The 10,970-nt window shown below is 39.2% G+C and overlaps 3 protein-coding genes across 4 annotated transcripts in view; 1 reads left to right on the top strand and 2 right to left on the bottom strand.

Moving 5' to 3' along the window:
• The window catches only part of poc1a (POC1 centriolar protein A), a 256,921-nt gene that overhangs the window by 147,260 nt on the left and 98,691 nt on the right, over nt 1-10,970 (bottom strand). The gene's annotated exons all lie outside the window — the stretch shown is intronic.
• LOC113538013 (troponin C, slow skeletal and cardiac muscles) lies at nt 1,628-6,054 on the top strand. Its single transcript, XM_026932814.3, has 6 exons — nt 1,628-2,305; nt 3,241-3,271; nt 5,177-5,323; nt 5,463-5,577; nt 5,697-5,833; nt 5,908-6,054. Exons 1-6 carry the CDS (start codon nt 2,282-2,284, stop codon nt 5,937-5,939), a joined length of 486 nt encoding a protein of 161 aa, XP_026788615.3. The 5' UTR covers nt 1,628-2,281; the 3' UTR covers nt 5,940-6,054.
• rpl29 (ribosomal protein L29) lies at nt 8,095-10,660 on the bottom strand. 2 transcript variants are annotated; one of them, XM_026932551.3, is made up of 4 exons: nt 10,568-10,660; nt 10,008-10,059; nt 9,850-9,914; nt 8,095-8,256 (listed from the first exon to the last, which is right to left on the bottom strand). In XM_026932551.3, exons 2-4 carry the CDS (start codon nt 10,042-10,044, stop codon nt 8,164-8,166), a joined length of 195 nt encoding a protein of 64 aa, XP_026788352.1. In that variant the 5' UTR covers nt 10,045-10,059; nt 10,568-10,660; the 3' UTR covers nt 8,095-8,163. The 2 variants fall into 2 exon arrangements, with proteins under 2 accessions (XP_026788352.1, XP_026788354.1); XM_026932553.2 differs by having other exon boundaries at nt 10,540-10,619.

The following is a 10,970-nucleotide window of genomic DNA, read 5'->3' as shown; positions in this document are numbered from 1 at the left end:
ACGTCCTCCCACTACACTACTGAACACACACACACACACACGTCCTCCCACTACACTACTGAACACACACACACACACACACACGTCCTCCCACTACACTACTGAACACACACACACACACACACTGCGTCCTCCCACTACACTACTGAACACACACACACACACACACTGCATCCTCCCACTACACTACTGTACACACACACACATACACACACACACACTGCGTCCTCCCACTACACTACTGAACACACACACACACTGCGTCCTCCCACTACACTACTGAACACACACACACACACACACTGCATCCTCCCACTACACTACTGAACACACACATTTACATTTACATTTACGGCATTTGGCAGAAGCTCTTATCCAGAGTGACTTACAATAGAGCTTTGAAGTCTATCAAAAATACATTCTGATACTGACTCACAAGGTCACAAACTAGGAATACCATCAGTCCAAAACTCTGTTGGGGAGGTTTTTTTTTTTTTTTTTTTTTTGTGAACGTGATAATTTAAGTATTTTATGAAGATGTAGGTCTTTAGACGTCGTTTGAAGACTGCCAGTGACTCAGCTGTTCGGACGTCTAGGGGAAGTTCATTCCACCACCTTGGTGCCAGAACAGAGAAGAGTCTCGATGCAGGTCTTCCTTGTACCCTGAGAGATGGAGGGATCAGTCGAGCAGTGCTAGAGGATCGGAGGGAGCGTGGTGGCGCTCGAGGTGTGATAAGTAGTCACACCTGCGTCCTCTCACTACACTACTGAACACACACACACACACACACACACACACACACACTGCGTCCTCCCACTACACTACTGAACACACACACACACACACACACACACTGCGTCCTCCCACTACACTACTGAACACACTGCATCCTCCCACTACACTACTGAACACACACACACACTGCGTCCTCCCACTACACTACTGAACACACACACACACTGCATCCTCCCACTACACTACTGAACACACACACACACACACACACACACGCACACACACTGCGTCCTCCCACTACACTACTGAACACACACACACACACACGTCCTCCCACTACACTACTGAACACACACACACACTGCGTCTTCCCACTACACTACTGAACACACACACACACACACACACGTCCTCCCACTACACTACTGAACACACACACACACACACACTGCGTCCTCCCACTACACTACTGAACACACACACACACACACACACACACACTGCGTCCTCCCACTACACTACTGAACACACACACACACTACGTCCTCCCACTACACTACTGAACACACACACACACACACACACTGCGTCCTCCCACTACACTACTGAACACACACACACACACACACACACACACTGCGTCCTCCCACTACACTACTGAACACACACACACACACACTACGTCCTCCCACTACACTACTGAACACACACACACTGTGTCTTCCCACTACACTACTGAACACACACACACACACACGTCCTCCCACTACACTACTGAACACACACACACACACGTCCTCCCACTACACTACTGAACACACACACCGCGTCCTCCCACTACACTACTCCCACTACACTACTGAACACACACACACTGTGTCCTCCCACTACACTACTGAACACACACACACTGTGTCCTCCCACTACACTACTGAACACACACACTGCGTCCTCCCACTACACTACTGAACACACACACTGCGTCCTCCCACTACACTACTGAACACACACACACACACGTGAGTACACTGACTCATTACTGAACACAGAAAGGTCTGGAACACTGAAAAACGAATCCCTTCTGAACAATGCTGTCATTATTTATGTGTTTATTAAAAATCAAGGCTGTGATCGTACGCTGAATATTACCGAGGAACAAAAAGATAATTTAAAAATAAATTTGATTTATAGAAATGCTTTTGATCTGTGTAATAACGTGTGTGTGCTGTGATCAGTGTGAGCTGGTGTGTGTGTCGTGTAACTCCCGAGCTGAACGTCGGCCCTAACTAACGACTCGATCATTAACTGATAGAGTAAATCAGCGGCCCTCAGCATCGCGCCGAGGGGAAGTGCACGAGGGCGCGTCTCCTACAGCAGTGGAACACGGACTCGACCCTCGCTAAATAAGGCGTCATTACTGTCGAGGCAGTTGTTCATAAACGATTCATATAAACGTCTGGGGAGAGAACAGACTGGACTATAAATCTGAGAGCTGGGCTTCGAAAATTCTCCAAACTGTCAGGAAGAGAGGACGAGTGTCTCACCATGGACGACATCTATAAAGCAGCGGTAAGAACCAGCGCACTATTACATCATCATATGAATATTTATAAGCTGTAATGTCACTGAATACACTCAGGGTCCTGAGGACTAGAAACTGTCCAGTGGATATATGAAATTTGTTAGAAAATTATATTTCTGTTAATTTGAACAAGATTATATAACTTTACAATAACAAGCACATCAGTGCCTTAAGTTAGAGATGTTCAGTGTTTTAATTCAAGATCTCTACACAATACATAACAAAAAATATAAATATATACTGTAGGTAATCTTTTCCATTAAAAGTTTCCCATAAAAGAATTGACATGAACAAACCATAAACTTCAGCATTAATAAGTAAATATGTATTTAAATTGTTTGTTTAAATATTAGTGAGATATACGTATATTAATATTGGTTTATTCAGATCATGAGTAAAATCAGCATAAATTAGCATAAATTAAATAACAGCATGTTGCTTAACAGCATGTCCATGAATTTAAAAAAAATGAGTTTAAAAAGAAGATATATATAAACATTCCGCTTATTTGGTTTATAATTTTTTTGTGAAAAACAGTGAACAGAAGTGAATAAAAGTGTTAGTGACGTTGTTGATGTTACTGATGCTGTGAGACTCGGAGATAAACAGAACAACACGAGAGCAACAGCACTGACCTAAACGAAACAGAAAATAGAGTTAAATCGAATAAAATGAGTAAATAATTATAGAGTTTACAGTGTACAGTCAGTGGGGGAATAACTGGTGTAATCCAGATGACAGAATGTTAACTTATGTGTTAAATATTGTCATTTTACAGAAATAATGTAAAGTCTTTTAGCTTTATATCATTTATATCTCCATTATAAACACTGATATAAATTCATCCCTTATAAACTGATGATGTAGTTTATATACTGTATTTATTTCTATATTACACTAACTGCAGAGTCTCTGTGTGCAGGTGGAGCAGCTCACTGAAGAACAGAAAAGTGGTGAGTGTGTGTGTGTGTGTGTGTGTGTGTGTGTGTGTATAAATTCCATCATGACGATCGAACAGCTGATGATAATTCTGTCTCGCAGAGGGAGACGTGTAATGAGCTGTTACTGAACACTCGTTACTGGTGTAAGGAATAAAACACTTGGGGTCGTGCTGTTGTAGGAAAATAATCCATGACGAGGCGAAGACCTGATCTGAAGCGGAGTTACTGTCACCACCCGAAGTTAATCATTTTCCTACAACAGCATGTTCCCAAGTGTTTTATTCCTCTTACACCACAGCAATTTACCAACAATTACAGTTTTTATTTATTAAAGAACAGACGCCATACTTTTTATCCGTCTGTAGTTACATTTAAGGTACGTGAGTTTCCTGTTGTCACTTACGTTATAGCAGCTATAAACACTCGTTCTCTCACCAGCCTCTCTTTATTCTCTCACTTCACGTTAATAAGACGAAAAAACGCAGCTTGTTCCGCATGTTACTGAGAAACCGCAAAGAAGCGTAAACTCCTCTGTCCTGAAGACGTCGGAAAACTTACAGTTCCAGCTTTACCTCTGACTGTTACAAAGCGCTGACACTGGAGACTCCTTCCATACATGTTACATAAACGTCTCCTTACTTTAATAAAACTTCACCACATCTACGACTGCACACATTCACTGCATCAGTGATTACAGAGCGTCGCTGTACACGTCCCTGTAAATGAGCTGTTGCTATAGAAACGATAACGTATTAGAGCGAGAGCATTAATATAAACCTGCGCTACTGTCAGAGCTGCTGCTATAGAAAACTAATCAACACCTTCTGACCAATCAGAGTGCAGAACTCAGCAGTGCTGTGGTGTAAATATTAAATTATTAATATACTTTCACTTTACTCACATCAAGTAGAACTGAGACAAATTCTAAACTGTACCATGTTTTATATTTATTTTATATTTATTTTATGTTTTATTATTAAGTATTATTTGACTCCGTTATTACACAACTTGTTAGTGAGTGAACATTGAAATATTGCTGATATTAATTTTATTAATTTTATTCAGTAAAATTACTCTTTATATTTATAAATCGTTTAAAAAATTCAGAGAAAGAGTTACTTCACGTTGTTCCAGCGCTGACCCGAGTGAGGTTTGACCTCATGAACCCGAACATGTGCCTCTGTTTGTCCATCATTCCTAAAAATAATTCCTATAATTAAAATGAAAGAGTTACAAATCACACTTAATAACTCGGCCTATTTTTATCTCCCTGAGCCTGCGCTAGTGTTCACTGCTGAGCAGCGTCGAGTCTCGCTGTCGAGTCTCGCTGTCGAGTCTCGCTGTCGAGTCTCGCTGTCGAGTCTCGCTGTCGAGTCTCGCTGTCGAGTCTCGCTGTCGAGTCTCGCTGTCTCACACCACCACTTTACTTTTCACACCACTGCACCTGGAATATTGTTATTATTATTACTAATACAGTTATATAGAAACCCTCAGTGTGTGTGTGTGTGTGTGTGTGTGTTGGGGGTGGGAGATAGAATGTTTGAAATAAACATTTATAATAAAATAAATAAACATAATAATGTAATAAACATGACTTTAGAGAATATGAGACTGCAGGATATTTACACAGCAGGATAGAATTAGGACAGAGAGCCAAATTAAAATATATTTATTATTAAATACATAAATGCCTTTCAATACAGTCATAAATAAATGTATTTTTAAAAATGAATTTATTTACAGATATATTTATTGAAGGATTTCAGGAGACATCCATCCACACACTACAAAAAAAAAAAAGAACTGAATGAATGAATAATCAATCAATCAATCAATTAACATTAAAAGTGATTAAAAGTAATAAAATAAAGGTTAGTATTGGTGTCGATCAGAGACACACTGGTGTGTGTTCTGCAGAGTTTAAGGCTGCGTTCGAGGTGTTTGTTCAGGACGCAGAAGACGGCTGTATCAGCACTAAAGAGCTGGGGAAAGTGATGAGGATGTTGGGGCAGAACCCCACGCCTGAGGAGCTGCAGGAGATGATCGACGAAGTCGACGAAGACGGTAAAAAAAATCACAAACCTCAGTTCAGTAACTTCACATCTTCATTCCTGTCCTTTTTCTGAAAAGTATTACTGAGGAATTTCTTAAAATGTTGATCTTTGTTGGATTTTTTTACTAAAAGAATGTTTATGTACTGCAGGCAGCGGCACTGTGGACTTTGACGAGTTTTTGGTGATGATGGTCAGATGTATGAAGGACGACAGCAAAGCGAAATCAGAGGAAGAGCTGGCAGATCTGTTCAGGATGTTCGACAGGTGAGTCTTAATTTAATTCAGAAATCACGATGCTGAATTATTTATCATGCTGTAATCAATCAGCTGTGTGTGTGTGTGTGTGTGTGTGTGTGTGTGTGTGTGTGTGTGTGTGTGTACAGAAACGGAGATGGATATATCGATATAGAGGAACTGCGTGAGATGCTGAAAGCTACAGGAGAGACGATCACTGAAGACGACGTGGAGGAACTGATGAAGGATGGAGATAAGAACAATGACGGGAGGATCGATTATGACGGTAATGAAACAGTTTCATCATTTATCATGACCTCAGCTAACGAACTAAAGCTAACTGTGTTTATTTTATTTCAGAGTTTCTGGAGTTCATGAAGGGAGTCGAATGAACCACAACACGGTGACTGTTCTGCAGCGGAACCGTGGCTTTAGTGTTCACGTGAAGTCTGATTTTAAATAATTCCTGTTCATCTGCAGCTTCTGGGAAAATAAAGCTCTGATTATAAAAACTAAAAGACTGAATGTACAAGAGAAATATTTTGCACATGGTATTTGGACTCTTGATTATTATTATTATTATTATTAATTATTAACCATTATCAAACTATTGTTATTGTTAAAAATACACAAATGCTACAAATCATAACTTCTTACTCTACCTCTATAAAGTATAGAATAAACATTACGGGCTGCGCTGTTAGAGGAAAATAATCCACGGCGTGGTGGTGTAACGCAGCCTGAAGCGAAACTGTAACAGTGAGTGTTTTATTCCTCTTACACCACAACAATTTCCTAACGATTATGATTTTTTTATTTATTCAAGAACACCTCATACTTTTTATCCAGTTATAGTTACATTTAATGTTGGAGAAACAGGTAAGTTCCTGTTTTCAATTTCATTATAGCAGCTATAAAGTCATTCCCTCAGCAGATTCTCTTTTTTCTCTCTCAAGTTAATAAGACAAAAAAATGCAGAAACGTAGAAACCGCAAAGAAGCGTAAACTCCTCTGTCCTGAAGACGTCAGAAATCTTAAAGTTACAGCTTCACCTCTGACTGTTACAAAGCGCTGACACTGGAGACGGGTTTCGGACTTCAGCTGCATCTGATCTAATAATAACTACAACATGTTGAACAACTGTGTTAATGCTCCTGACTCCGACTAACGAGGGAAATGAATGTTAACGAGTTTGACTCTGAGCTGTGGTTCTTCTCTCAGTGCAGTTATCAGTTTACGTCTTTCTAGAACTCTGAATGAGAAGAGACTTCAGAACATCGCAGCGTCGTCGTGATGCGTCGCTGCTCCAGTCGACTCGCGTGTGTCTGAAGAGCTGGAATAGACGCTTTCACATTTTGAGTTTGATTCTCTAACGATGTTTCTCGGGTCATGACTGAATCTTACCCGATTCGTTTCACACAGAATAAGGATTTCTAGCTTTAGTGAGGATTTGAGACGTTCTGACTGAAGCACCGTGAGGTTTAAACTGCACTTCCTGATCAGATTCTACTTTAATGAACATTAATCTCAGTTTAGAGCCGAACCTCCACACCGCTCTACACAACACCACGACCACAGGAAAGGTTAGCAGATGGTGCACTCGTGTGGTGATTTGGGACGTGGGCCATCGAGAAACATGAAGCTGCACTTATAACCATTTATCTTCATCAGGATCTTACAGGAGGCCGTGATCACGAGAGGAAACTTCACTGGGGGCTGGGCAACGCGACAAGAATATATTACACTGAGGACATTCTTACGACACGCAACATAAAGGTGTTTCTGAGTAAGTGCAAGTGAAATAAGGGAATAAAAGGGGAGGAAAAAACCTGAAATACTCCAAAAATAAATTTAAATACATTTTTTTATACTTTTTCATGTAAAGTATTTTAAATAAATGTTACACTTTTTAAAGATTCAGTACGAAACATTTATCAAAGCAGCTGCTTTGAGTTTATAATTATTTAAAAAATGCTGAAATATTTTTATAAAAATTAAAAAAAAAAAAAAAAAAAAAAAAAAAAAAGATATCAATACTGGTGATACCTCAGGACTGTGTGTTGTGATAATATCTATACACACACACACACACACACACAGTGAGTCCCAAACGTCTCCATACGGGAGGAAATTAACACTTTTTAGTAAAATGTAATTGTATTTATAAACCATCCTCTACATTTCTTTGTAAACACACGGACTCGTCTCTCGACAGTGCGATTCGCTCTCCACGTTCCCTGTTAAAGTCCATCGCAACCTTGCAGCAGATTCCTGATCCAGCCATGAGAGTGATTTCAGTACGTTCTTCTTTTATCAAAAGCATTCTTAAAGGCTACTGAAAAAAATATAATAAACACACACACAGTAAATATGAAACATTTTGGTAGACATTTTGTTAAAAAGTGTTAATTTCCTGTATGTATGAAGACTTTTGGGACACGCTGAATGATCATCACCATGGCCTACACTACACCAGGCAGGTGTGTGTGTGTGTGTGTGTGTGTGTGTGCGTGTGTGTGTGCGTCAAAGAGTAAATGAGATTCGTGCTCCACTTTCTAAAGTTTTATTGTGGATGGTATAAACAACATCTGTACAGACAAATCGTTCAGCATCTGTTTATTTCGTTGCTTGCTGCTTGGCGAGCTGCTTCAACCCTTTCTTGTTGTGTTTCTTGGCAAAGCGCATGTTTCTCAGAAACTTGGGATCCACCTGCAGAGAGACGGAAAAAACATCAGTGTGAAAATTCCTGGTGATGTTTAACACACCGCTGGCCACGTCCCCGATCTCTCAGAGTTAAACTTTAATCACGTGTTTTCGGCTTCACTTCAGGAAACGATGGTTAATTTAACACCACAGTGTGTGTGGTGTGTGTGTGTGTGTGCGCGCGTGTGTGTGTGTGCATGCACAGATGGAGTGCGGGGAATGAAACAGTTAAATTGTTTTGTTCGCGTTTGTAGAAGTTCTAAAGTCTACAGAAAAGTTTTAGGCAAATCTGAATCTTTATTTTCACTAAACGATTTCCAAACTTAAAAAAAAAAAAAAAAAAAAAAAAAGGAGCGTTAGAGTAGCTATCTCCTGCTTCATGTTTTTAAATAATCTTAAATAATGTTAAATCTCAGAGAAACAGCCGTAAGGAAATGAAGAACGTCTCTCCCCCTCGTTCGTTCTCAAACTTACAGTAATTTAACAAAACTTAATTTTAAAAATCCTCATTAAAATGCGAATATTGATCTGTTTAGTCGTTCGGTGAAAAAGCTGTAATTCACTATACGATTAAATAAAACTTCATTTTCTATTTAATATTTTCTACAACACACGACACTTTCCTGCAGGTCGAACTGAATGTTTTCCGCGTTTAGAAACCGGGAATGACGTTATGAAAGCCCCGCCTACTCACACGAGGAGATTTGATTGACATCACAACCGACCAATCACAGACTTTTCATCTGACATGAAAGATTATCATGTTTATTCTCGACTGACTGAAAAATAAGAAGATCACTAAATCACTTTTAAAGCTTCTGTAAACGTTCAGTCCGAAAATCTCCCTGTGGCGCGGTGTTCAAAAGTTTGTGCCCCCCTCCAGAACCTGGCGTACGGAACCGCGGCGAGCCGATCAGCATTGAAGTGCGTTTTAAACACATTTTCTGCAGCGCTGCAGGAAACGTCGCGTGTTCTGCAGATTTGCAGAAAAACTCTGGAAGCGACACAAACTGTTTTAAACTCGTTACTTATATAATTATCTAATGATTTACTCAGCGCTCGCTCCGTGATCTCCGCTCCGCTCGGCTGATTCGTATGATTTCTACTCGCACTTGGTGAAAGTTTAAAGTTTTATTTAACTTTTTTCCGTCGCTGTATTTTTCTGACCGACGAACGAAAACAGCTTTACGAGGAGATTTTCGCTCTGATTCAGACTCAGAGTGTGAAACTGCTGAGATTCTGAAGCTTCTGGCCAGAAAAGTGGACAAAAGATATCAGATACAATGTGTGTATGTATGTATGTATGTGTGTGTGTGTGTGTGTGTGGGTAGAGCCTCCTGAGGCTGAGACATCTGATAACAGAGTAGGTTTGTTATCAGACAGTCTGATTATCCCCGTGTCTGATTCAGGACGTTGTTTAGATCCGGTCTGTGGTGTTTTATTTAGAGTCGTAAGTGTATTTTTTTCTTTACACTAATTTAAAACACACACACAAAGCTGTGATAATGTTTTAGATGTATATAATACTGCTTTAAGCTTTTTTGTTTTAACAAAATACAGATTTCTGCATTTTAAAGTAAAAATCGGACACAAACTCACCCCCTTCAGAGACTCGTAGCGATGAGAGCGAGGCTTCTTAATGCCGTTTCTGTGCCACTTGCGAGCTGAACAGAAGAAACACCACAAAATAACATTATTCACTATTTCACATTTATTACAGCTGTGTGTGTGTGTGTGTGTGTGTGTGAGATACTCACACTGGTTGTGTGTGGTGTGGTTCTTAGACTTTGCCATTTTTATTCACGCTGTCTGTAAACAGAGAAATAGAAAACATTTTATTACACTAAAATACTGTTATAAATATAAATAAGATTCAGAAACAGCACGTGCATCATTCAAGAATTACAATTAATTATAATTACTTATTCTTTTTCTCCTCAATCTGATGACCATTAGCATGTTTGCTACATGTACAAGGGACTATAACTATATAACACAAGCACATTAGGATAAATCTTGTTATTTACACTGTTTGAGTTTTATACAGTACAGAATAATTTGTGTATATTTTCATCTCCAGCTTTTAAACAGTAAATTGCAGCGCCAGTGAATGCAGCCCGCTGTTTCTACACCGCTAACCTGCTAAACTTCAGCTTTTTTCACCAAAATCGCGCAATAAAACCGCCTCAATTTATTTACAGTCATGTCCGGAGAATATTACAGCATCAACACAAAGTATAAAACCGCACAAATATTTAATACAGACAAAAGATTACATTAGATTCTAACCAAAAAAGCGAAGACGTGAATTTGATACCTGCTACACGTAGCGCGAGACAACCGGAAGAGGAAGTAGGGATGGATTGTGGGAAATAAAAGCCTTTCTTCAACACAAAAAGAGCGTGAAGCGAAACACAAAACTGCAGCGGAGCAACAGTAAGAGCATAATAATAATAATAATAATAATAATAATAATAATAATCTTTGTGTAAGCAGAAAATATCATCACAAAACTGCTACACAAATATGATATAATTATAAAATTATTAATTTGAGTCTTAAATGAATTACTTTCCATTTCATCACTCAGTGTTTTTATTTTTTTTAAATCATTAAATCACAGCCTCATTAGGTTTATAGAGTCTGATGATTTGGGACAGAAGAATTTTAATCTTATTATTGAGTTTATTTCCATTTACGCAGTAAATCTGATGCAGTAA

Source organism: Pangasianodon hypophthalmus, chromosome 20 (assembly GCF_027358585.1).
Source record: "Pangasianodon hypophthalmus isolate fPanHyp1 chromosome 20, fPanHyp1.pri, whole genome shotgun sequence".
NCBI classification, from domain to species: Eukaryota; Metazoa; Chordata; class Actinopteri; order Siluriformes; family Pangasiidae; genus Pangasianodon; species Pangasianodon hypophthalmus.
Note: the sequence above shows the minus strand (reverse complement) of the source record. Positions and strands in the feature narration are given on the sequence as shown.

Coding starts and splice junctions, on each gene's coding strand:
- LOC113538013 (XM_026932814.3), top strand. CDS start 2,282: ATGGACGACATCTATAAAGCAGCG. Junction 5,578..5,696: donor CTGTTCAGGATGTTCGACAG/GTGAGTCTTAAT, acceptor GTGTGTGTACAG/AAACGGAGATGGATATATCG. Junction 5,834..5,907: donor CGGGAGGATCGATTATGACG/GTAATGAAACAG, acceptor ATTTTATTTCAG/AGTTTCTGGAGTTCATGAAG.
- rpl29 (XM_026932551.3), bottom strand. CDS start 10,044: ATGGCAAAGTCTAAGAACCACACCACACACAACCAGT. Junction 9,915..10,007: donor CCACACCACACACAACCAGT/GTGAGTATCTCA, acceptor TCTTCTGTTCAG/CTCGCAAGTGGCACAGAAAC. Junction 8,257..9,849: donor GCTACGAGTCTCTGAAGGGG/GTGAGTTTGTGT, acceptor GTCTCTCTGCAG/GTGGATCCCAAGTTTCTGAG.